General features: G+C 41.0%; 1 protein-coding gene across 1 annotated transcript in view; it reads right to left on the bottom strand.

Moving 5' to 3' along the window:
- The window catches only part of MUSK (muscle associated receptor tyrosine kinase), a 58,533-nt gene extending 35,162 nt beyond the window's left edge, over window positions 1–23,371 (bottom strand). The window contains exons 1-5 of the mRNA XM_064501919.1: window positions 23,260–23,371; window positions 18,838–18,964; window positions 15,278–15,429; window positions 12,696–12,823; window positions 12,033–12,174 (exon numbers count right to left, since the gene is read on the bottom strand). Coding sequence (XP_064357989.1) covers window positions 12,033–12,174; window positions 12,696–12,823; window positions 15,278–15,429; window positions 18,838–18,964; window positions 23,260–23,338 — 628 coding nt within the window. The 5' untranslated portion in view covers window positions 23,339–23,371. The remainder of the gene's footprint in view (window positions 1–12,032; window positions 12,175–12,695; window positions 12,824–15,277; window positions 15,430–18,837; window positions 18,965–23,259) is intronic.
- Between the last annotated feature and the right edge of the window lie 4,256 nt (window positions 23,372–27,627).

The following is a 27,627-nucleotide window of genomic DNA, read 5'->3' as shown; positions in this document are numbered from 1 at the left end:
GAGAAGGTGGGAGATGAGGGCTTTATTTATTTATTTATTTAAGTGGAAAATAAAACAGAGTGCCTCACTCATAGGAGCTGGAAATGAAATCTGGCCAATTAAAAACCAAGCCGGTATGTAAAGTTTCACTCCCAAGCCCCCTAATAAATGTCCTTTCTTTTACAGTCCTGCTAAATGATGTACTGTATACTGCAGGGCTTGCTAGGAGGTATCTGTACTGAGGCCAGCTGCTCTCGTTTCTGAGAATTAGGTAACATCATCCAGTCCAAACAGTAGGGCTTTAACACAGTCACGAAATTTTTATACTATAAAAAGATTAAAGCAGAGTCCCCCCATCCCCCCAGTTTGAACAGCTAACACTTTCCAGGTGACTTTGCTTTTCCCTTGCCTTTGACTGAGCTGTGTTGCGTCTGGATTTGGCCCTGATCTTGCAATCTGGGCAGATGCCACCCCCCGACTGGGAAAGTCCTGATTTTTGTTAATGTGGGTTTTGACTGGGCCTCTTGCACCTAGGCAGGAACCCAGGCGGCGAGAAGCCGCACTGTCCTGTTCAGAAAAGGGCAAAGTGATGCCCAGAGCTTCCTTCCACCCTTCTCTTCCCCATGTTCCTCCTCTCCTGGGATCTAGGCAAACTAGGAAGCTGCTCCAGGGCTCTTGCCATGGGAAACGGGACCCTCCTCAGGCTGCACACAGCAACAGCACTGCCACCCTGTAGAAAGATAGCCATTTCAATCCAGGATTTCAAAAGTCTTCACACTGGCTTTGATGGATCAAGCCCAGCCTAGCGCTGGTTTTGGGGTGGGGCTTGTTTTCAGTGCAGATTTTCTGCCACCATTGGCTTTGGTTGGAATTTGACTTTCAGGAAACACAACTGACATCTGCCAGTGTACGTGAATTAACACAGTTTTAAAACATCAGTGCATACGCATTGTTGCAGAGTTTGTTGCTAGTCCTGGCTTACTGTAAAGCAAACCTGATAACCCAAATCTGGACGAGGTCACTGAAGTCTGAACTTGTGTTTGCAGCTACTCAGCAACAGTGGATACATGCTGCCTTCTAACAACAGCCTTAGGCTCACTGAATATGTGAGAAAAATTTGCATTTCCCATACTGTGAGATCCAATATTTCAACCCTGATGATTAGGCTTTTATCATGAAAAATGACCTTTTGGATGATTATGACCCGGTCTTCTGCTGAAATTTGCCAGCTATCCTGCAAAACAGTGCGGGTAAAGGCAACTTCTATGTACATTTTTCTCTGGTATAACTTGTGTCACACTGAGAACTGATGCAACTGCATTGTTGGAAGAATTGGTAAGTTACATATTGCCTTGGAAAATTTCCTGATATAAATACCCTGGCAAAGCCTTTGCATTGTGTACTATTCATGTGTAAGCACTTAGGAACTAAACTGTAAGCATTTTTTTTTCAGTCTTGTTTGCTGATGTTCTGGTGGTTCTTTCAAACCTGAAGTGTGACAGATTGAAATGACTCCTTCTTAACAGAGGACTTCACCACGGTTGGGTTTTGTTTACTAATCCATACAAAATCATTAATGGTTGCCAACCATATGTTCTTAAGCACCATAAATTTGTGTCAACCTGTTTGCAATCCTTGCCAATAAGAAGTACAGTTTTCTAAATCTCCATTCAGATTCATTCATTTCACATCCATTCATTCTTTCTGAGAAATCTAAATCAGACAGTCAAGGAGGGACAATAAGCAGAGCAGCTAGACTTTCCTTCCCATTAGTAAGATGGGGATATATGTATGGGAAATGGGATATATATGTTTGAAAAAAGCTTCAGCATTTTTATTTTCTGACTTTTCAAATTAATCCTTGCAAAATCCCAACAATTCTTCAAATACCAGGCCTGAAAACCCACTGCACATTACGTTCATTGATCAGCAGTTGCAGAGACAGCCACACTGCACTACGTGCAGCAATTTATCTTGTGCCAAGACCCAGAGCTGAACAAGTGAGGCACAGTCTCTGCAGCTGACATGATGGGACCGAATCCCAGCTCAGAGAACAAACAAATTCTTTAGTAAGCATGATCAGCAACCTTTCTCTTGCAGCAGAGACAGACTCTGCATATGGATCAACACCACTCACCTTACGGAAACTGTTCACGTAGTACCTTCACCACTACTCACAATATGCTACCTTTCCTCCTCATTCCAAAATTGTTGGGTTAATAATTAAATCTCATGATAACTGTAGGGTCAATTTTGCTTTGATCTCTGTGTTACTCTTATCAAAACTGCAATATTTATCTTTTTGCAAGCCTACCAAGTAATTACAAAGAGGAGCAAAATTCTGCAGGCAAAGCTGATATGAGACACATCTACTTATCTCTGTCAAATTTCTTACTTGTTTTTATTTAATCCCTGCCCAAAATGCGTCTATGGCCAGAGAACCATGTGCATTCAGACTATCCAAAGAAAAAATGATCAGTAGGAAATGCACACAACCACCATATTATTTCTCAAGGAACAGGTCTATTAGGTGTTGACCCTAGAAGATCAGACTCCAGAACAATCATAGGCAAGTGGTGCTTCATCATTTGCCTGCCTTTTATTTGTACTGTTGCCTCACAGCTTGGATATCATGCTAATCTGGTAGGAGAATGTATTTTAAATCACATATATTTTAAATCCCACCATATTTTAAATCTCAGTTTTTGTAGAAAATCTCAAAATCTCCAAGTTCTATTGGCTCCTGACATGACTTGGGAGGTTCTATTGGCTCCTGACATGACTTGGGAGGTTTGGGGTTTACAGTAGTTCTAAGATACTCTGCAGCACAGGTCAGACAGCTGGAAAGCACAGCAACACCTACACATGCAGCCTTATGAAAAGAACAGCAGAAACAATTCCAGACCTGTGTGGAAGGAAGATGGAGGAAACCACAACATCCCCATCCTGAAGCATATCCCTTCAGATTATAAGCTGTGGTGTCTAATATCAAAGCAAGCTTTTCTTAGCAAGGCAATAGCTTTTCAAAGTAACCTTATTCTAGGGGGAGCTCCAAGATTTATGGATACTGGGACAATTTGCATCAGTGGAAGGACTCCCTGAATGTTAAATGCACGAACTGGCACAGGAATTTCTCAGCTGTGGAAGACTTTGCATCACATGTAGATCTCTCTGGAATCCTAAAAACAGAGCTTGCAAATATGTAAAGCTATAATAAACAGGAGTAAAATGTAAATAGATAGCTTATATCCTGTGTAACTATATAAAACCTGTTCAGTACAAGTGTTCATTTCTATATACAGAGCAAACACCAGATTCAAGGACAAGTGAGGATAATGTGTTCAAATTACTTCCCAAGGAAATGAATAAGGAAATTCTTTTCATGTCAGCACTAATCTTATATATGCGTTTGGTTTCTCTGAAGGAAAGACTCCTATAAAGTTCTCTAGTTTTTCTAGAATATGGAGACACACTGTTTAACACTGCCATTACCTGTTACTGTGTGTGAGACTGGAAAAGAGGTTCTTGGTCTCCTGAATCAAAAAGTCACTCTTTTGCTAGCTGCATTTGTGTTTGGCAAGCAGCTCAAACAGGAAAAGAGTCAGGTGAGAAGCAGCACTTTGATTTTGCCTTCCCATTTCCACGAGAGCCAGCAAAATTGTCCAGCCCTGCTCCATTACATAACTGGAAGACTTGTCCAAGCTGGTGCAAAGGCCTCCTGAGCCCTACAAGGGGAGAGGTGGTGGCTTCACCTAGTAATATTCCTAATACACTACTTGCTAAAAACCTAGTGCTTCTAAAAGGTCTGCCCTGCAATCCTCTGGCATAGGAGGTCCCAGCGTGACCATTACTGGTAGGCAGAGTGCATCTCTCTTGACTGAAGTTGTCATACCTCATGCCTATGTCTCAGCAGAGCAAGCTTCAGGAATAAGTTAAATACTTTGTGCTTGTTTGTGCATTTGCTGAAGCTTTGGAACTCTCTTATTTCTAATGTGGATTGCCCTGCTGCCCTTTAATTAGAGTTACTGTCATTTCTGTAGCATCTTAGGGCCTCTAGATGACTAAAATGACTGCAGTAGGTAGGAGATTAACTAGATATGCCTGGCTTTCAGTTATACCAATGTCAACCCACCAAGGCCAGCCCATTACTTTAGTGCAACTACATGGAAACTTAGTACTATTTTCTTTCCCTGTAATGCTCCCCACTGCCATAGCCCTTTGCAACTTGTAACAACAAACTGCAATATTCTCTATTTACTGTGATAAAATATGGTCTGCATGCACATACCCCAACTCCATCACAGACAGGAAAGGAACTCCTTTCTCAGAGTTTATGCTTCTGCTCATGACAGAAGCAAACACCTTTCCTCAGTTTTGGTATCCAGATTTCACTTGGTAACAGCCCTGCACTTAAATACAAAACTGCAAGCTTCCTCTGTCAGTCTGCTTCTTGGCAGTAGATTGACTTTCGTCTCATCAGAAGGTCCTACCTTAGAGGATGGCACAGATACACACTGAGTTTTCATATGATAGCTGTTCTGTGGGCAGGGAAGTGTGAGTGTAAGTCAGTGTAAGTGTGCTGACAGGCTACCTTGATGGTGACTTGGTATCTGTTTCCTATTTTCTCTGTGCAAAGAATACGCTGCAATACAGAAGTGGTGACACAGAGGTGTAGAAAACACGGTACATTGGGAGTCAGTTTTCATTTGATATAAGCCCCATCTCTGGAATGTAGTCTAATCAAATTGACAGATTAGCTAGGTTTAATATATATGTTCGTTCTTGTTACCTGAATTATTGTGTGACCTTCATGTCTTTTGACTTATCTGTGAGGCAAATTTTTCCCAAGACTACATAAAAAGACCACAGAACAGCTGAAGGAAAGTAACGATTTACAGATTGTGGCCATAGTGTGTTAACTAAAAAGCCAAGGCACTGCCTTCTATTATCTCGCCCTCACCATCGCCAATAATTGGACAAGTGGGGAAACAACAAAAAAAGGTAAAAAAATTGGACAGATCTACCCATATGCTTGTGGGATCCTCCCCTCCAAATGGATGATTCTCCAAGGAATCCCTTCCTATTTTTAAGGGCAAAGCAGTTCTCAAAATGGCTTATAGGGGAACATTTTTGTGGCTTGTGGCAGAGTATTCTTTTAGTAGCTAGTAATAAGCAATAAACTATGGGCAGGAAAAGACTTCTGTCTACCAAGGTTGGAACACAAAAACAAACAACATCTAAGTCATTGCTTCTACTCTTGTTCTGATTTGTTTGCTTTTTGTGCTGTTATAGAGTAGCAAAGGAGGAAGTAGAGTAGGAACATTTTGATGGATGGATGAATGAAACTGGCTGGATAAAGGATAAGTAGCCCTCAATCAATAACCACATTCAGCCAATTGGAAACTCCAAAAAGGATTTGATCCAAAAAAGTTATGAAAACCCTGGAGAACCAAGTTAGTTTTCTGATGAACATGCTGGATCTGCCAGCACTTGTCCTGGCTGAATTGTTTTGGGGGGGGGGGTTTCCTTGCAGACTTCTGACTGCTAATTTCTTGACATGCGTTTCTGCAGTGGTGGCTTCAAAACTAAACATTATTGCACAGTATACACCAAAACCCTTTGATTCCACAACTCTCTGGTGCCACAGGCTGGAGATTGGGCTCAACTTCATGCATATCACAAGACAAAGGTTCACTGAATTATTCAGTATATAACCAATAGTACAACCTTGTACTCCTTCCTTTCCCATTACAGTCCAGGTTTACGGTTTTCTCTTTTACTCAGGATGTCAAACTAAAAATGCATTATTGAGCAAACTGGAAATATTGGAGGTTTTGCTAGATAAGTGCAACACCTAGAAAGATGCAGTAGGCAGGTTGTTCTCCATCTTCAGGAAATGCAAAACTCTTTTTTGGGATTTTTTGCACACCTATTCCTCGCATGTAATGCTAGAAAGTACCGTAGACAAACCAGATGGACTTCCTACAACAGAGGACTTCCAGGCATCTTCTTTTTTTGGAATGAAAGGACATTTCTCAGGAAAACATTCTATCTTGAATTATATTACTACATAATCCACCATAACCCTTCGTACATTTGAACATGAATAAGTCCATTGGTTTTCAGAAAATGCACTTCCCATAGTTGGTGCAATAAAAATGACTTAGCCTGATAAAGAAACATCTGGTTCATATTTTTGTAACTCTTTTTAGACAGCTGTCTGTTCCAAATTTTAAGGAAACCCACAGTTAACTTTTCAATTTTGTGACTTTTTTGTTTTGAAGCATGAAGACCATGTAGGACAGAAATAAAGTTCATTATTCTTTCTGCCTGTTGCTACAGTGGCTCTTTCCTCCTCCCTGAGGAGAACATTCTCCAAGACCCAGCAAAAAAATCTGCCAGAACACAAGAGCCCAGGCCAAGCAATCAAGCCTGTAAGTCATCTCAACATACTGTTTCACTTCTGTTTGCAGTAGAGGCTTCTTATTTAATGGAGGAATTGTATATACTTTGAATATCCGTTCTAAGTACCACATCTGCAAATGATAGCAAGTGATTAAAGCGAAACCATCCAGTGGAATTTATTCTGCAAGCTAAAAAAAAATCCCTGCTGGACAGTTTCTCTGTGAGCTTGAGTGACGAATGCGCTCACATTTGGAATATCCCCATGCCTCTTACCAGGCATGGGCTTAGCTCACGACTTTTAGTTAATCCTTTCAATGTCGTACTTCTTATACATAATGGCTACAAAGAACATAATTATTGCACATGTCAAGTCCTGGGGAAGGTAGAGGGCATACAGTTTTAGGCAATTGGCCCACAAGCTGAAGCTGATAAGCACTTGCATGGCTTTTGCTGAACTGGTCCTATCAGTGGCCTGGACTAATGTCACTGCAAACACCAATGAAATCTGAAAATTCCTCCTGCTCTAGAGTGTGTGTTACATAAAGAGCTGTATAATGCATGAAGGAAAGAACAGACAAATGTCTCGCTAAAACTTTCTATCATGCAAACCCTACAGATTTCAAATGCTTAGACAAGGGCCAAGGACCGCATTCTTGGCACACCCTAAAGTACATACCCTGCCCTCAATTTTCACTGACATCCGTGAGGATTTCTGTACTTGAGGGCAACTCTGGCTAATGCTGAAGGCAATAGCTGCTCTCCTATTAATTTCCAAAACAGTAAACTTCAAGTAAAACTGGATGCAACCTCTTAGCCTACGTTACAAAAACTTCATTTTCCAGAGAGTTGCATGCTGTACAAATCAGGTAAGCAAGCATGTACTTATATTCTCCTACAGTTCTGAATCTTAGAATCATCCAGGAGCCTTTCAGCCCCAGATTCATTTTGGGCATCAGTACAGCTATCAACAGGAAATGTGTACAAATATTGACTAATCATTTGGCAAGATACTGCTTCACTGAGTACATAAAAGGTCTTCTCTCCTAGGGTTAGCAGATGTGTTCATTATCAAAACTGATAATGCAGCAATTAAACTGCTAGTTAGCAAAAGGCTTAAAAAAGAAAAAGAATACTGAACTGCTAGTCAGGAATGTTGTCTCCAGGAAATTAAAAAGACACTTCAAGACAAACAGCCAAGATAACTATATGTTCCTTTATGCCAGTGCACATGTTTCATGCTATGGACCTTACTGGATGTACGTGAGTAACAGGAAATCATCTAACATGCTAATTTTAGCAGAATCAGCAAACTGATCATGGCTCGTTTGTTTGGCTTAATCAGTAAAATAAATTGATCATGGCCCTTTAATCTACCTATTAAAGTGCTGATTAAATTGGAAGATCCATTGAAATGTTGTATTTCCTTATGTTGTATGTCCTTAGATTGTGCTGAACGTGATAGCAGAACAGCCTATTTTAGCAATACTTCCATAGCTAATAGAGTACCCATTCACACAGAGATAAATGGTGAAAACTCACCATACTGAAAAAACAGTTGGTTAGGGGGTTCTGCAGGGGGTCAGCAGGAATCAGAAGAAAGCACATGGGCAGAGCTGTGTGCAGAAGACTTGTTTCCTGCCTTGGGCTAGTACTTTTTTAGAAAGGACTAGTCTAGTGTCTTTTCTTCCATAAGTTGCATGGTCTACAACTAATTTGACAAAGGGGACAAAAGGGGAAAAGCTGACCCAATACACCCACACAGCTCCCGTATCATCTGCTAAGCCCAGAGATGAAGCCAGCCTGACAGCACAGTGTTTAGCCACAGTCCAAAGCTTAGCACTGCTGGAAACCCAAGCTCTGGTGAAGGACCACTTCATACCGTTCCCAGCACACATCAAAAAGAATGGGCCCCACTGTGCCGGGACTTCTCCTGAGAGCTAAACCAGAGGTGTTGCTGCAAGCCACTCCCCTCACAGCATCATTTTATTGCTACAGGACACACTACAACAGTAAAAATAGTATGCAATCTTCCTTAGGCACAATGGCCACTCACCTAACACGGTCACTTACAACACACTCTTGGCACACGCTTGCTGCTTGTGTCCCCCTCCAGCCACCACCACCTGCTTCTCAGTGTCAGGTTGGTCTGGGCACCTTCTGCTGCGCTCAGTGCTGCAGGATGCCAAAATACTCCTCCTCCTCTCACGAGTGTCTAGACCACTGAGGCTTTTGATGTAGATAGTAGTGTTCCTGGGCTCAGCACAGTTCCCAAAGATAATCCTGGCTCTTTCTATGGACCCAGCAGTCAGGTCTGCTGCAATCATGTTTCTGCCCCTAATAAACTGCGTCTTTTAGGGAGAGAATCCGTTTCACCATCATTTGTCAAACTTTATATGGATTTGCCCTGAATTTGGTGCAAAAGAGAAAAATCACAGTCCAAGAGGACATGCTTTTTCAACGCTTTCAGTTAAAACTCTGATCCAGTTCTGGATATTAAAGTTCATTAATTGATTAAAGTCCATTAGTTCATCACCTGGACTTTGGGGCCTATAATTCACCCTTGGGAAAGAAGTAGTTTGCTCTGGCTAGGGACGGTTTTATGTAGGGTGTGCTGTATGAGGCAAGGCCCAGAGAATGCTAGCTCCTTTGGATTCTTACCTCTTTCTAATTCACTGATGAAAATCTGAAAGAATTGAAAAATTAGTTCCCACTAAGAAAGCCCTCCGTTACTTTCTGTTTCTTGATAAGAACCGCACCAGAATCTTCATTTAAAATTGTTGCTCAAATTATTCTAATTTTGCTGCAAAAATAAGTGAATGAGCAGAGTTCAGTATTATAAATGTTAAGGAAAGTAAATGGGAAACAGAGAAAAATATATATGGGGCAGAAAAAGAAAAGTAGCATTTTTAAATCTGTTTTGTCCTGGATTGTTAAAACCAGATCAGAATGAAGACCAAAAGGCACCTCAGTGATGTAAATATTCGGGCCAAGATATCATCAGTTGTTTGAGTTAGTGCATCCAGCATAGAGAATTTTATGTGTCAGAGACTTGCTGTTGTTTCTGGGCTCAGCTTCAGCAAGTCGTATAAACATGTGCCCGACCTTTCATGCATTAAAGAGTCTTACTACATTCAGAGGCAGAGGGTCAATCTTTCAAGCAGCTGGATACCTCCATACTGTGAATGATGCCTGAAACTAACTGCAGTGCTAATGTAGAACCCATTAAAATGGATGCTTATGACAGAAAATTAGAAACCTCTTTCAGAAATCAGGAGCCGCCTGATCTAGATTTAGCTAGGCATAAATATTTGCACTGCGCTTTGAACAGGCATTTGCTTTGGAATTAAATATTCATAGTTAACCAGCCATGCTCAGTCATTTTATTTTAATATTAAGCCACACTATGCAGGGCAGCAACTCCAGTGAGTGGTAGCACCAAGATTTAAGGAAAAATATTGTAGTGTCATTATAGAGAAGAAACAAACGTTTCTTCAGCATATTTTCATTAGTTTTCTGAACACAGGACTCCAATGAATGCTCAGGCAAGGCTGACCGAAGCGCCATGTTTTTGCATCAGTTTTAGATTATTATTTACTTGGAGGTATTTTAAAACAATGATACTAAGGGGATAGAAGGGCAATACCAAAAATAATGATAAGCTAGGTGAGCCGGGCTACCCAAAAGGTATGTGAGGGGGGTGCATGTGTGCGTGCATGCATATATGAACAGGTATATGCATGTGGGTGTATGTTAAATGCTTATGAGAGTTAGTCTAAAATACTAGGAGGAGAAGTGGTCTGTATGCACTGCAAGCGGTAGTTAGGATTATTACCCTTGGATTTTGGAAGCCAAAAGGTAAAACAAACATACACGAGTCTAGTTTGGGTGGCAGCCTGAAATGAGGTATACTATATGGGTGCCCTACCAGAAAAACCAAGGCGAGCCAGAGAACAGCATTGCTTTGTTCACGCAACACATGAATGGAACATGAAGGGAGAGTCTGTGTGTGAGCACTGAGCTCCCATTGATTAATTAAGAGCTAATCTTTCTTGTTTTAAAAAGAGTACACACAGGCTCTCCTTTGCAAGGAGGATATTTGTGGATAATTTGCCGTTCCTTGAATTAACAGTCACTGCATAATTCTGGACACAAGGACAAAACAAGATATTAATCTGAGCAGCCCCGATTTTGGTGCCATTCCAACCCACTTTTAGATACTTTAAATCTAAAAGTGTCTCGTAGATCCGAAGCAATAAAATCCCAGTGCCTGAGGCCCCTTTGCAGTGATGGGCAATATGTGTGCATAGCATTGGGCACTTGCCTCAGTTAATTCTTGATCAGCCTTTGGCCACTGTCTCAACAATGGGGCCAAACCAAAACGCAGGACCTAGACTGTTCAGAGCCAGCTCCAAATATCTTCAGTGTGGCTCCTCACTTTGAGCTCAAGAGAAGTGCAACTCTGAATCTACATTAGGAATAGCTGCCTTCCTGTTTTAAAGCTATTTAAGAAATGTCTAACCTACTTGAAGTCTGTACATGTAAATATTTTTTAAAAATGAAAAATGAATGCATTTTTTTTCAGGCAAACAACAAACCTACAGTAATTTTCAGTTGGATCTAATACACCTGATCTTGCTCCCAGGAGAAAGTCAATGGTCCTCTTAGAAATGGGATTGTACCCTAAATAACCTCTGATATTCACAGACCAAACATAACCTGCACTAGTCTTCTGAAGCTTACTCGGCAAATGGAGATCCTTTTCCACTTTTTATAGCACAGATGATTCTATTCTGAATAAGCAATAAAAATCATTCCTTCTGCTCTGAAAAACCTCACTTAACCCAACTTCTCTTATAGGATCCAGGAACACTGAGTGCTTTAATGCCTTCACTCAACTTACCCTGCAGTCTACTAGTCTCAGCGCTCTGAAATTGGTGGTGATTTATACCAGAGAGCAAACACTTTATGTAAATAAAAGAAGGACACTGAGCAAGTAAAGATCAGAGACAAAAATCAATGCAGTGTTCAGTTTAGCAGGCAGAAAATGTGTAAGTCCTCAAGGAGAACAGCTCTGTTTAGCTGAAGAATCAACTAATTCAGATGAAAAATCAGAAGCAAGGGGGAGGGACATACACATACTGTAAAATGCCGCACTATTTGGAGCTGCAGCTGTCTCTGATCAGGCTCTTTGCAGAATACTTCTCTCTGAAAATTTTCCAGAGCCACCAGCTTTCTGTCTGTCCATCTCCACAAGCCATACACTATAGCCCAGGGGTATGGTGGGACTTTCTGAACAAGAAACAAGCTGGCCTCTTGGAAACCATCAATCAGAAGAAAAAGCCAATGGACTAAGTACATATTTGGGAGCCCTTACTCAGAAAAATTTCATACTAGGGCCAAAGCAGCTGTGAGATATGACCATCCACAGACAGTCCCTTTTGCCATCAACCAGCAAAGGGAATGAGTGTGAACCAACTTTTGTTTCTCGGTCAGCTTTTCTTTCCCTTCTCTTCCTCTGCCTTGTGGGTTATCTCTGAGATATTTTTGTCAACATCAAAATGATATTTCAGGTTAATTTAAGTTAACTGGGAAGTATCTGCCTGTGAGGTAGGTATGTAAAGCCAGAGCCAGGTTCAAGGGCTACTCACCTTCCACTACCACTGTAACGGGTTTTGAATAGGCTGTGCCCAGGCTGTTCTTGGCTACACATCGATACTGCCCAGCATCTTCTCTCTGGACATTGTGGATCCTTAAATTGCCTGAATCAAGGACAGCAATGCGAACATTTTCCTGCCAAAGAAGGGAATGATGGAGTTAACAGAAACAGGAAAGAAAGAACATCCTCTACAGACTACACATAAGCAGTACCAAATTTCCATTTAAAATGATTGGGCTTACATGCATAAAAATGATCTGTGTTGTCCTGTGATGGAAGAACTTGGGGACAGCTCTTCCTGGTCAGCATTGTCACAACATACTCAGTCATCCCTGCTTTTACAAATCAGTGAATTATATCTTTGAAAAGGTCATCAATCTTAGCAAAGCAGCCGAAAATACCTTATTTAGGAAAACACTCACAAATGCATTTTGCGGCATTTGGCCACACCTAGTAGTAGTAAATAAATGAGGTACAGGAACATAGAAAAGTTTGGGTTTTAGGTAGAATTATTGCGAATGCTGACATTTAGTAGATAAGTCCTAGATTTCTTTCTAGAAAGGAAAATTAGCACATAGTATGAATGATGCTTATATTTTATCACAATACCTTTAGCAAAAAAGCAGGCAATACTTTAATTTTATTTTCTACTCACCTTTACAACTGTTTCTCCTTTGATCCATGAAACAGAAGGTTTTGGATTCCCCATTGTAGTGCATGGAAGAACAGCCTTTAACCCTTCTATTATTTCCACATTTATAGGAGGTCGGATTATTTTGGGTCCTAAAATTTAAAAAGGCAAAAATTAAACTTAAACTGGAGGTAAGAACTATTAGAACAGGACAAGTTCTGAAATGTCCTTTGTCAACAAAATCTCTTGATGTTTTTTCTGTACATTTCTGTAGCTGAAAGATAGAGGGGTCTTGGTAGGTCATGAGCTGCCTTGGAAGGAAAAAACTTTCTCAAGTGAAGCTTTCAGAGTTTCAGTTTACAGATACAAAAACAACCAAGTTGCATAGGTTATTTGTTTTCAGGAGTGCAGTTTGACAGTAATTTGAATTAGGACCTCGGCTAAAATCCAGATCCAGATAAGAGTATTTCCAATATTTAAGAATGTTTGCATTCCCAGTTTTGGCATTCTTTATTGCGTAAACAGTGTCTTGTGTAAAAGCTCAGGTCTGGAGTGAATTGATTTTGAAACAGTTTTAATTCAGGCTTGTCTCTAGCTCAGCAAGAAGGACATGTAAACTCAATGGACATCACTAAGAGAAGGATTTATGACCAAGGCCAGTGAAAAGGAGAAAGGTCCTTAAAGAAAAACAATTAAACTCGCTTGGAATTAATTGAGGGCAAATTTTAATTCATTTTATCTGAAGAGAAATGTTATCTAGCTTACTCAAAGCTGGGAGTAAAATCGATCTTCATCTTAGAGTTTTGAGAGGTCTGAAGTTTTGCCTCCTTTGCACATTACTGAACCAGCAGGAGAGCGGCTTTCAAAGAGCGTTCACCTCCTGGCCAGCACCTGCGGACAGTCGGGGTGACGGAGGAGTCGCAGAATTAGCAAACCTGGAGGATCATGCTCATTAGCACAAACAAACCCCTTCCTACACACAGATGCTGTAATAGGTATACATCTAGACTCATCATTTAAGTGCTCATGTAAATAACTGCAGTCACATCAATTCAGCTTCGCTGAGCTTGCCACATACATAAACATTTGTGAGAACCAGGCCCCTCTTTTTAAAGTAGGATGACTACATTTATATCATGACGTTCCAGACCTTTCAAGACCGCTGTTAAGAAAAGCTGAACAGTATATGCTTGGTTTCATTGCACTCAGGCATAAATCTGATTAATGAAATATTATGTTTAAACAGCAAGCTCATATAGGATTTTCATAGTATTGCTATGAAGGGATAATCTATCAAATTGTGGTGCTTACAAAGTTTCATGCAAAGCAGATTCTTCAAAAGGTCTTTTTTTATCCTTGCTACACAAACAGTGCCTGTGATTCTAGCACAAGTATTTGTTATTCAAAATGAATAATCATGGACAAATTGGACCATATTTAGTTAAGATATCACCTAATATGCCATGATGGAGTAGCTTAGGCATAATATTTTAAATTTATATGACCACTGCGTAATTAACCTGTGGAACTCCAGAGAACATCCAGGCTCAAGAACAGCAAAGAAACTAAAAATAGAAATTAGACAAAGCTTCAGCTGGACAGTAACAGACCTGAAGCAAACAGCTGAGTAAATTTGTGAAGGATTAAATTCTTACATGACAAAAATACGTCATCGACACTAATGCAGCAGGTAGTCCTTATATAGATGCTATGCACATGTAAGCTTTGGACCCTCTGTGCAGCACATAGCTGTCTTAAGGGCCCTGAGGTCTTACATGTAATACGGGTCTTACCTGAAGACAGCACTGCAAGCCAGACCCCTAGAGGACATGGGCTCCCTCTGTCTTTGTAGGTGCTCCAACGTTTGCTAAAGCCCTTCTTATTACATTCTTACCTGGTGTCAGGAAGAGATTCCTACCTGCTTAGCTTCTTCTCAGGCATATAAAACTGAACTCCTTATTATGAAGGTTTTGCACCAGCCCTTGAAGTGTCCTGCACTGGCTACTTACAAAAACAAGCACATTCCCTTCTGCATGGTCTGGGCCATGTGGTGGGCAGCGTCTCACCTCTGGGGGAGGCCACAGCACCAGGACTGTGAAGAAGTCACAAGGCTGCACCTTCCTAGCATATTGTAGTGCCTCTCATCTGGGCACCAAGCTCTTCTTGCGGGTTCACGCGGCCCGCATACTGCACAGCATCTCGCCTGTCTCTGCCTGTCAGACGTACCCCCCCGCAGCCAGGCTCTCCCGACATGGGGCACCCTGCGAGGGGGCAGAGGCAGTGGTGCTGCAAGGAGGGGCCAGCAATGCCAATCGCGGGGCGAGGGAGCAGAGGCTTGGCCTACTTGGAAGCAAGTCTTATGCACAAAGCATGAGCCTGGGCAGATCTGCAATGATCCTGGCACGTATGCAACCAACTGACCAGATAAAGGAACGAAATGCAAAACCCAGTGTGCTCAAACAGATGTGCAAAAGTAGAGAAAGACAGAAGCTGGGTTGTGGTTGTTTTGTTGTTTTTTCCCAGGGGACCAGGAACACTTAGGCCATTCTGGGGAGAAGGCCACTTTTTTCCCCCATGCAGCTGAGTTTCTTTGTTTTTACACTTACTCATTTTCACTTGCAGAGCCCCACAGCTCTGTGCAGCCACTCCAACCCCGTTGTCCGCTGTGCAGCAGTACACCCCATCGTCGCTGTCCTCCACGCTCAAAATGGTCAGGAGCTGCCCATTCCTCTGTATGCTGTACCTGGTGTCGAACAGCCTGCAAGGCACAGCGCAGCACTTGTGAGGAGAAGGAGGAGAGGCAGGGAATGGAGAGAGGCAGTTGCATGTGTATTTGCAAGCTGCTGATGGCACTTCAAAAGGCAATTTGATAATTTTTAAAGATAGGGAAAGGCATTGAAAATGTCAAGATGAGCTTTATGATTTGTTCTGGTTCTTACTAAACCACGCAATTCCTAACTCCCACTGGTGTGGCAGCACTTCTGCCCCCAACCCGGTATTGATAGAATATGTCTCACAGTAATATCTTGGGTTCCTGTCTCCAGGAGACAGGCATGAGCACAAGTGATCTTAATCCATCTGGTTCCTATTTTAGGTATAATCATTCAGTGCAAGGGAAGGACTATCTACTTAGGAATGGGAACTGGCTGAAACATTTTAAAGAAACCTCCTCTAGGTAAAAAATGTTTTTTCCCTAAATGGATAATTTTCTGGAAATATTTTTGCTTGTTATGAAAAAAAAAAAGACAGCAACCAAAAGCCAAGCATTCTTCTGTGTCTGCATCTAGAAGTGTTTTTGTTTATTTGTTTGGAACTATAGAATTGTTATTTTTATGGAAAAAAAGGACTGTGCTGAAGAAAACAAGTCATCTAAAGTTTGGAAGATACAAATGTAGCTATAACTTAATGATAGCAGGATTTACTCTGGAAAAACATGCTAAAACCTCCTATCAGTTTAGCAGAACAAGATTTGCATAACATTTCATAAATATCTTAGTGTTTGACTTTCACACCTCTTTTGATACCTTCTGGAAACATGTTCATGCAATTGGCCTTTGATTCTGACAAACATTAGTGAAATAGATCTGATGAGAGGATTGTCTCCCAAGTTGTCGCAAATACCCAAAGCCCAGGTATGCAGTTTTTTGTCCTCTACTGTTAAAAATTGTACTGAGTAATCTAAATATGTCCATTAAGGTGTTATAGGCTCAAATTTCCTTACAAAAGCACCTCATCCAGCCTTAAGTGTTACAGGCTTTTATTTCCCCCCCCCCCCTTTTTACCCTAAGAAGAGTATAACAAACTATCACCTGTTGTGTAAAATGTGCAGGTTCTCTTTCTGTTTTTCCAGAAAAAAGCTTATCCAGGATAGCCTATGTCCTGACTGGGAGGGCCAATCTCCACGACAGCTAAGAGAAATCCCCGGACTATTGGGCAGACCATCCTGCGTGTAGCGATCTACACATGGCACAAAACAGCCAAACAGCTTTATTGTAGAGGCTTGTAGCCTCCCACTGGTTTATCTAGTTTCCAGTAAAAAATGATGGAGCAAATGATTTCCCTATAGTTTACTGTTATATGCCATTAGCCATGGCATACTTGTCACAAATTTCAAGACCGAAAGGAACGTTGAAAGGTGCTTCCAGAATAATGCTGACCATAGCCAGTATCCTGACACTACTTCCACTGAAGCTGAATGTTTACATATTATTTTGTTCCGGAGGTTAGCCATCCATTCAGGGGGTCTGAACCTTGGCAAGAGACAAAAAATTCATAAATAAAATAACTGTTATTTATTGCTGGCAATGACTAGTTTCTTTGAAGTTTGCTAAACACACACACACACATACACACACACATAAATATATTTATACTCTTTTCAGAAAAACGTCCACTGTTTTGATCCTTTTCCATTGTGCAAATACTTTCACCCATGCTCTTGGAAAGTAATTGAAATAGTTTCAGCTTATCTATTTCCCTGACTTTGGTCCAAATTTTTGTATCCAGCAGCATTGACTGTTAATGTCAACACAGCTTTGGGAAAGCAATTTAGTTGCTGCTACTATTGCTGCCTCAGAAGCCTCAGGAAAGGAATAAAGCAGCCAAGTTCTCTGGCCTCCAGAAGGTCTTTTTGGATTAGTATTTTCTCTTTTGGTTCGTGTTGTGAAAAAGGCACTGTGTCTGAAAGAGAATGGAATGCCTTTTAGAAAACTGTGATGGGCTTTTTGAAATGGAGATTGGGACCAAAAAGGGTCTGTTTTCCATATGATTTTAGAGTAGGAGAGTGGATCTTTAAAGACTGTGGGAAGAGAAAAGCATGCAACCCCTGTGGTCCTACATGAACGGCTTCCTCAGCCAGCTTTTATTTTCAGGCTTGGTGTCACTTATGGGGAAGGAATCAGGAGAGAGGTGACCTGATTTGGAAATTTAGACCTCCATTTCCTATGAAGCACTGTCACAGAATTAAGATCGAGGTTTTGCTGGTCTTCTGTTGCAGGCAATGAAATAAGATTTCTGAAGGCAAGCACACATATGTGCAGACAACTGTTTTTTTTCTTATTCTAAAATGGCCTTCCTAGCAACCAGATCTCTTCCTACTGCCGACTTATTTAGAGTCTGCAGAGCCCACAGTTCACGGGCGGTTTGGATGCCCAACCCCAGCACTAAGAATGCTTCGGGAGACCATCTGCACCTGCCTAACACAGAAGTCTCTCACTGGGAACCAGCCTTAATTGTACTGCACAAAGATTATTCTGTAAATTTCCATTACAGAGAGAATCACAAATAGAGATCAAGAAGGGGTAAAGCCATTTGGCAGATGCGAAGTGATTTCAAAGTTAAGAGATTGGATCTGGTTTACTTTACATCGGCAGAGCCCTAGCAATAGTAGCAACTTCAGAATACACTTCCAAGGTGTTCCTCTTCAGAGGCACTCTGGTACATGGTGACTGATGTTTAACAGTGCATAACACAAAAAAGCCAGTTTCCCCGTGTTAGATCCAGAAGTGAACAATAATGTTTTTGCATGATATGACCCCTTTCATGTAACGTTTCTCAGTTCATTGCAAACACTCAGGCAGCAAGTCTGGCAATGCCTCCTTTAATTACTATATAACATTATCCTTCTTCGTAAATGAGTAAACTGAGGAACAAAGTGAACTGCACCATTTGAGGCCAGAAAGCAAATTCCTTGCATAGCTCACAACAGAAACTGACTCTCTCTAAGCTCAAGTGTGTGAAGTTGTGAAGGGCAGCTACCTCTAACATACACAAAATTGAAACTCAGAGAAAATTCAAGGCCACATACTACTGTTGCCTACACATATATATTCAAAACAAGCCTATGTTGCCAAGAAAATGGCCTTCCATGTTAAGGAAGCACATAGCAGAGCCAGAAGTTAGTCTACTCCTCCTGCATATTAGCAACAGCTTTCCGTTTCTGTTACCACCAACCACGTCTGTACAGTCCCGAGGGTGTTCTTATCACTCCTTAAAAAATACAGATTCCCTAAAAATTATAGCCACTCGTCCCTCCAGCCCTAGACCAGTTCTGATTTTTCCAGATACTGCCTCTACCGTGAAGAAAAATGTGGATTTTTTGGAAGGACAGCCTGCCAGCCACCTCAGAGTGGCTGCCTGCGTGCCACAGGGCAGGGTTGCTCCTTACCTGATGGGAATGCTGTTGCGTGTCCATGTGATCTCTGGCTCAGGGTACGACTCCACGACACACACAAACTTGGCGACGTCCTCCACCAGTGCATCCACCGTTTCCAGAGGAGTGCTGATAAAGGGAGCTGCACAGAGGAGAAGAAAATGAGAAAAACCTCCTGCTGCTTTCTGGACAAAGGATGCTGATGGTGCCAGGCTCCTGGCAGGGGCAGGCCAAATGCGGATGCAGACACATCCCTGTAGGGTCACTCCACAGCCTTTTCCACAGGGTGGATGCACTTTATGCATCCTCCATGCATTCACTTTAACTGGGGTCACTCAGTGTTTGCAGTCCACCGTTGTCTGCTTTACATTTTGCATTTTCCCTGGTGCTCTCTGAACAGTACAAAATAAAGTGACCCGTAAGCACAGAGTGGTTCAAACCATCCCAGCAAGTCCCTTGTTTCTTAACCCTCCTCTCACACAAGATAAACTGCGCTGGGTGCCGTGTTGTAAGGGCACAGCTGAGGCTCTCCACGTGCTATGGCCATTAGGCATGAGCTGGTATTGCAAGAAATGGTACACAAAAGTGAAGGGGCGCTCCCCTGATCCCTGGAGTGGGCATAGTGTCTTGTTATTAGTGCACAAGGCATGAGATTTGGGCTTCTTTATCAAAATTTGGGGGGGGGGGGACACTAAAATATAACACTTTTTTTTTCAAAGGGAGGCTTGTAAAGGCCTGCCAGGTCTCCAGTATTCTTAGCCTGACTAGTGCATATGCTCTCTTTTCCTCGTCTTCTCTAATCTGATAACACCACAGTTAAAAGTCTAATAACTGTACTTTATGCTTATTATCACAGACCTGTCATCATACATTATCTGAATTTATCTTTAGAAACACATTTTCCATCACACTGGTAAAGTACTGCAGCATGGATAGAAGGGATCAAAGGGTACTCCTAGTGAATCACTTTCCACGCACATGGTATGCATTGCAGCCAAAGACATATGAATGACTTTTAATATATAGCTGTGGGGGACATACATGCATACAATATTTGCTGGACTGGATTTCATTGACAGCTGTGCCTAGATGAACTAGTTTCATACCATGTTCCTTAAATGCCACCTTGAAAATGTGCAACGGATGTAATAATCTTCCTGTTCCTTTGCAATACAAAAAAACCCCAAATGGCCTACCTGTCATAAATTACAGGACATGTTTTGATTACTGTAGCATTATCTGGCACATTGTGTGTCTTTTCACATAAAAGGACTACCTGCATGATATCTACTGACTCTCCTTTGTACAGTTAGATTTAAATATTTGCAAAAAGTAAACAGCACCAATTTTACCCTTCCCTCTTAAAAAATGGCAAAAACAAGGTACTCCAACACAAATTACTGAGGTTAGTTATAAGGCATTTACTTTAATTCTTTTTTAATTTATATTGCAGTAAAAACTAGAATCTCTTTCAAGTGCAGCTGAAATGAAGCTAGGGAAATTAGAAATGGACTTACTCTGTTAAATTCAACTATCAAATTTATGTAAAAGGCCCAGTGCCTTTGAAATGTCATTCAAATAAATCTATGTCAATAACATTTCTGTATTATATGAGTTCAGACTGCATAGTTAGTAATTGCTATAGTTATACGAAAAGAAGATCCTAAAACTACAGCTAAGATAGGACTAAGGATGTTATGCAAACATTAATTAAAACATGTCTGTGTCAGGATTATTGTTTGAGATCACTGCTTTAAGTTATATTAGGCTTTGATTTATTGTTAGATAGAAGGTATTGTCTGTGCATATTGCACCTGGGATGAATCCCACTTCAGTTGAACTGAATGGAAGTTTTTGATGAAGCCTAAATTTCCCTGCTGGTGAAAACTGTCTTCCAAGAATAACCTCCATTAATGGCTATCCTGTCTTCTTCAAAGGGGCTGTTATTATTTCACGACAGATTTTATGAGGTTTTGATGGAAGTAAGTCTGACTGAAATATCATTTTATGGTCTAATTTTATATATGATGTTTTTATTGCTGTTGTCCACATGCCTTGATCTCCCTTGTAGGGTGCGCTTTTAACCCTGAGAAATGTAAATTCATACAGTAACCCAAACTGAAAGCAACCAGTTTTCTAACTGTGTTGTCACAGTAAGAATGGCTGTTCTGACAAAGAGTGAAGTTAGAGTTGTACTAAAAGCCAGGATGCCAGGTGCATAATGACAGCATTTTATTATTTGGGCAAAGAAGAGCTGTCAGGTTTCTATAGTAAATATATTCATTTGGAGCAGTTAAGGAGTTCCCTGGTATCTTTTGAGTTCAACATGTGACATAATTATCTACAGCAACATTGTCCACTGGGGGTCTGATCTAGCATCCCCTGAAATCAATCACACAACTCTTAGGACAGAATCAAGCCTGTACTCACAGAAAACCTGGGAGCCTTGAAGAATAATCACATTAGCAAGAGTAATACATCCTGTAATTATTCTCCTACAGCCTTATCTTTTCCTACACCATAATTAAATGTTAAGAGAGCAGAGAAGGTCAAGAAAATATTCCTTTTGCCATAAGGAGAGGGGAAAAGGACACAAACCCAGAACACATGTGATATATCGATGCGACACAGTAAGTGGTGCAGTATACCGCCATTTTGTTATAATACAGCAAGGGAGCCCCAAAATGGCCACGATGGTGCTTCTTTATAATCAGCCATCAAAAATGCCCAGCTATTGGTATCAGTCAGTTTTCTCCCAGGAAAGGAATCAAAACTTATGGTGCCTATACTACCAGATTTTAACATGAGAAAATAAAATCAAAACGAAACAGTTATGTATTTACCATTTTGCTTATAGACGGCCCAAAATCTTTGTGTGACATGCATCAGGCTCTCTGACACTTTAGGTTGTATTGTGGCTTTGAATAATATTGAAAATCAAATAACTTACACATCTGTAAAGCCACTCAGGTGCTATTCTCCTGGATCTCTGTTGTAATTTCTGGATATAGCAAAATCACCCATGGCCAGTTACAGGGCCAAATTGTTCCTTACCCCTTGTGAGAAAACCAAACTCTATTCTACTTTCAGCCCACCAGAAGGTATCAGATTATTTTGGTTTTGATTTTTGATTTGTAGTTTTAAAATGGGAAAAGCTAAGGGAATAGAACAAAACAAAAAATAGAGCTGATCTGCACTGCAGTGTTACAGACGCTCTGAAATATTGCAGCTTCTCTCGTCAAAAACTGCTCACAAATGTGTTTCCAGCTAGTACTGCAGAACCTCTGTAGAATACCGCTTTGTTGTATTTGTGTATTCAACCTCTCTCAAGAAACATGGTAATCCAGCCACACATGACGTTTCAATTGTCTGAGAAACATTCAACACGCCTGTTTTGAGGAAGGGTTTGTATCTCTTCACTGTACAATGCCACCAGGAAAAAGTGACTCCCATTCCTCTTTGTTTTTCTTGTCCCTCTAATCCTTTTTCACTAGAGCTTTTAAAAAGACCATAGTCCACCAACTTACTTTACTGCCTTTGCAAAAAAAATGACATTTGGTTTCAAAAGCTTTTTGTAAAGAAGAGATCTTTGTTTTCAGTTCTGAGGCCAGCCTGACTTCCAATTGTAATACAGCAAGGGAATAGCAGGGATGTTGGCCTAACAGGTGACTACTGGTTTTCCCGAGGTTTTTTTTGTTTTTTCCTGAAGCTGTATGTTTTCTGGCATACTGTGGCTGAATCCTGATCATCGCTGGTGATGGAACTGTTCATCCACAAGGTTATCATATGGCAAATCTGGAAGAACCCTACTGCGCTTCGTACCTCAAAGACTTCTCTGAACAGACTTTTTTTCAGTTCTTGATTCGGCTAGAAAGGGTGTACATCTGTTTGTGTGTGTGTGTGCATGTGTCTACCAGAGAGGAAGACGGTATAGTAATTATATGTCCTATGCAATGGATATGAAGAACATTTATATTTATATACCTACTCACTATAAAGGCATTAAAGCTATTTACTTCACCTTTAAGCTTTATACATTTGTAAGCATACATAAGCACACAGAATATCATAAATCTTTGGATTCCACAACACTGTGCTTTCAGTAGTTTAAACCTGTAAGATTCCTTTGACAAGAGACATGTCCATCCCACACAAACTGGACCTAAGGTCTTCCTTGTCCTTTAGAATGGGACTAAACACAATTCCTGGGCAAACATGCTTCATTCCATGACACAAACACGAGATTATTTTCATTGATATCCTTCTAAAAACAACAAAGTGACCACTAGACAGATGAAGCTGAAAGCAGCGCATTTTTGCAGCTTTCAGGAACACTACGACACTGCCCAGCCCACAGTTACCAGGGATGCCTTTCCCTTGTAAAATCTCCTTAGCAAGTGGCAAAAGCAGAGAAAGATGAAAACTCTTTAGACAAACCTTTTGGAAGCTTCTCGGCCAAGCTGAAGGCTGCCAGGGTGAAGATACGTATGAGGGGAATGTTCAGGAGGTCTTTCATGTTTGATCCAGAAAAATAGACGGCTCCTTCAGGCAACGTGCACGGAGCTCTCTGCCTGTTTCATTTTAGACTGTGGTGTGCTAACAAAAAGTTCCTGCGCGAACGACTGAGCAGGGTCTATGAGATCTAAGTATAATCAGGAATTCTCAGACTTGGCTGTGGTGATGGACGTGACCAGCTGGTGTGTATCCACTTAGGTCAGTGTGAAAACGTGGGGCTCATGAAACAAGAGAAAGCAAATCCCTTTAGAATTCCTTTTAAGCAAACAGTGAGGAATACAATGGCCAAATGCTTTTCCAAAACAATACCCTAACCTGGTACAGTAAAATTAGCAGGCCATAATTTCAGCACAATGTAAGTACAGCAGAGGAAAAAATTCTTGCCACTGGATTTTACTTCAACTTAGTCCTTCTCTCTTTCATTTTTCTCCTCTCTCTCTCTCTCAGACTCCCTCTGTCTTATTATAACCTTTCATGATTGGCTGCAATAAACCACCTGTTCCCCTGCTGATTGCATTTCTTTTCTTAACAGATACATTTGCTAGAGCAGGAGAGGTTGGCATCTGGGAGCTGAAAGCAGTCTTCTTTGCCAAGGAGGTTGCCAGTTTTGAGAATCACTGCAGCAAATTGAAAAAGCAGAGCCTTGTCCTGGGAAGCAGATGTCTCATAAGCTCTGTTGAAGGGAAAAGTGAGTAGACACAGTGGGAGTGACATCTACACCCTGGGAGAAAACAAATATTCCATTTTAATATCAGCAACGGCCCAGGAGATTTTAACATGGGTAGAGGCATCCCTGTAACTAAATTGGATGCTGGATACCAACTCCAAAATATCTTATTATTCACCTGGTCTCTATTTAAAGTGAAAGACATAAAGTCACATTTTCTAGGAAGCTTTAGAGGGGCATCAGACTTGAGAAGATCTAACTAACTTGACTCTTGCCCCTTCTTATCACAGCGGTCTGTGTTGTATCACCTTTTTTCAAAAAATGTCAAATCATTTGTAGTCCCTGTTTCCCTAGCATTTACAATCAGTGTTAACAGTGTGGAGTGGCTAGTCTGAGGGCAACATTTGCATGAGTAGAAGAGAAGAAGATGAATAATTACATTAGGGAGGATCTAACTGATGATGATGCCCTGAGAACATGACATAGCAGGTGTGAGTTTAAGGGAATGTGCAGCCATGACATATCATTGTGGAAGGTACTTTGAGATCTTTGGAATTTCCTTCACTTGCTGGACCTCTCGGTTTCAACTTCCTATTAGCAATCATTTCTGCAATGAATGTACATATTTGAGTGGTGTTTCCTCTGAGGAGCAAATGGAGAAAAGGTGGCCAGAACTACGTGTGAGAATCCCAGTGGTTTGGGATGGCATAATAATATCCATGATACTTTAGGGGCATGCAGCACTGACTGGGAGCAAGGACCCATAGGCAAGTGCTCCCTTGAACTTGAATTAAAGGCAGAAGTGCTCATCAAACATATGTTATGGATGTTCCAGGAATTCTGCAGCTAGCAACAACAACAAAACATAACAGCAAGACAACAACAAAACAACAATAATTATACCAGGGAACAAAGAAATCTTGACTTATGGCTGAACTTACAAATATTTCTTTTGTTTTGTTTAAGTTCAGTCACATCTAGTTTATTTGTTCCATAGAAATGCAATTTGGTCTTTTAGAGTAAAATTCTCTCTATGGAGAGAGCTGACCAAAGAGCCCTGTATCACTGAATTTTTTACTGGGCTGTGCTATGAGGACTTTGAAGCTGTACCATCTTGCTGAAGTCCAAGAATGACTCTTTCCCTTTTTACTTGCTCATTACAGCATTTAGAAATGACACTGACAGCAATGGCTGTTAAATGTTAATGCCTTTTCATTTTTAGGATTGCCAGACAACTGCTAACCTCTCATTTCCTACATTTTCTAAATTTGTATTAAGCCTTGTTGTAAGCTAAGCTGCTCTAAATTGAAGGAATGCAAATTTACATTATAAATATGAACACAAATGAGACGATATGCTTGACCAAGGTGGAGTTACTTTGTTCTACAGAAACATGTTAGATGGCCAGTAGGCAAAATATATATGGGAAGCTGGTGATCATCTGTGCCCACCACAGAGAGAAGACATCTCTGTGTCTGGACACAGCAAAGGTAGATGAATCCAACACACAACTGTGTTGAGTAAAATCAGTGGAATTGAAATACTGGGGACACCAACTTTTCTTTGGTTCCAAAAATATTTTCAGTGTTGAGCTTATAAAAGTAAAATGCTCCTTTAACTTTTACTCAAAGTAGTTATTAGTTTGTTGTTTGTTTTTTCCTAACAAAGCTGAAATGCCTACAGTTTACAGCTAATTATAGTTATTGTTTGCAGTCATGCCTCCAGGCCTCAGCCAAGATTAGGTCCCAGTGGCCTAGACAACTCATAATGAGAAGCAGTCCCTGGCTTGCAGGCACTGCAGTCTGAAGCTTTGTTCCTGCAAAGGTTTATGCATCAGCTTAGCTCTCTGCACCACAAAGACCTCCAGGGAAATCAGTGCAAGAAGTTCAGTGCACAATTATATCTCTGAGGTCAGTGTCTACTAAGGCAAGAGAGGTGAGGAACTGCAATGGATACATCATCTCCTACAAGGTGTGCTGGAGTATTTTTGACCGGTTACCATTTTTTCACTCTGCAATTTGTTTGCAAAGCTATTTTTAACCACACAGAGAAAGTCTGGATTTTTGAGGATTTGCTGAATAGTTTAGATCAATGTCTTTTAGTTAATGGATCGCTTGCAAACTCCTCATCATGATAAAGAAAAATTTGCTTTTCACTGTTTGCTGGACAGGATCATTCTAGGCATTTTCTCTGCACGACTCTCGTTTCCCTCTCTCTTGCAGGTGCTCTGCTGGAGTCTGACAATTTTAGACTCTAACACCACATGATTTGATAGCTGGATACTTTGACAGTTGCCTTTCCTCCACATCACCAGCTGGAATATTTTCTCTCTAGATAGTCCAAGATGTTCATCCGTGCAGACAGACCAGGCCTGATATTTTTGGTGGAAAGTGTCCAGCTGGGGAACAAACTCCCTCTGCAGAGGAACAGAACGAACTTGCTTTGGCAGTGGTCCCAGTGAGAGGTGTGGAGGCTATTCCTGTAGACATATCCAAGTCAGCACTAATCGAGCCTGCCCAGGTGTCCATTTTAATGCAATGTCATGCATGTCAGTGCTGGCAACCCACCTGAGTAAATATAAGGCCCACAGGTGCAGCCCTCCACAAACCCAGTGTGTCTTAGCTTTACTACTACCGGTACTGCAGCCACGTTTCTGACTGCAACACAGATGTAGTCTCTGAGGCCTGAGTGCAGATTTGAGACCTTACACAACACAGGCCACACTGACTATTTTTACTTGTTTTTCACCAGCAACAAGAATCCCTAAAGACTACTAGGTCATTATTATTCAGCTCTATTCATACATATAATGATCAAGCCTTAAAAAGAATGAGCGTTAAACCTGCCAGAATAATAGATGAGTACAGACACAGCAGGTCAATGCTCTTCAAATCTCTTCTACCTGTAGTTCCCTAAAAAATTCCCAACAAAGAACAGAGGATCCTGGAGAAATGTCCCATGTGTATATTAGTGTCTAATAGGAACAGGCTCGCTTTTCTTGGTCTCCTTCTGCAGCGCTTTTAGAGTTAGTCATGAGAACCAGACGTAACAGACTGAAAGCATGTGACAAAATATGCAACTATTTTATTATCTGGTGTGCAAGCAGCAAGTATTACTATGTAGAGGAAAACTCCTGAAAGCAGATATTTGCTTTTAGTTGAGGTTGGGACTCTAGAATGGGTGATAAGTTCATCCCTGATATAAATAACTGGATATATTTGTATTTGAAAATAAGATTTTCCCCATTGTGCATTCTGTTTTTTTTCATGTGCTGCTCCTGCAGTGCAATCAATAATGCCACAGATGTCGCCAAAAAGGCTAAGCATAACCATATTTCCAGCATAGAACAACCAGAGCCTTGGTTGTCACTGGAGAACCAGAGGCACAAGTAACAGAGGCCAACACAGGTAAAGCTGTCATAAGTGAAGATGGAAAACAACTGCTAAGATACACTGAGTAACTTGAGGATGAAGTCTGACATAGGTGGTTTTTCCATGTTGTAAAGGTGTTTCATATGAAAAATCATGCAAAATCTTTGTTCTTTGAAAATACTGCATTTCATATTGGGCTTACAGGTCAGGTGATGGTTGGGGGCATCTCTGGTCATTTACAGATTTTCCAAT

Source organism: Dromaius novaehollandiae, chromosome Z (genome assembly GCF_036370855.1).
Source record: "Dromaius novaehollandiae isolate bDroNov1 chromosome Z, bDroNov1.hap1, whole genome shotgun sequence".
Taxonomy (NCBI): domain Eukaryota; kingdom Metazoa; phylum Chordata; class Aves; order Casuariiformes; family Dromaiidae; genus Dromaius; species Dromaius novaehollandiae.
This window is presented reverse-complemented; position numbering and strand designations above follow the sequence as displayed.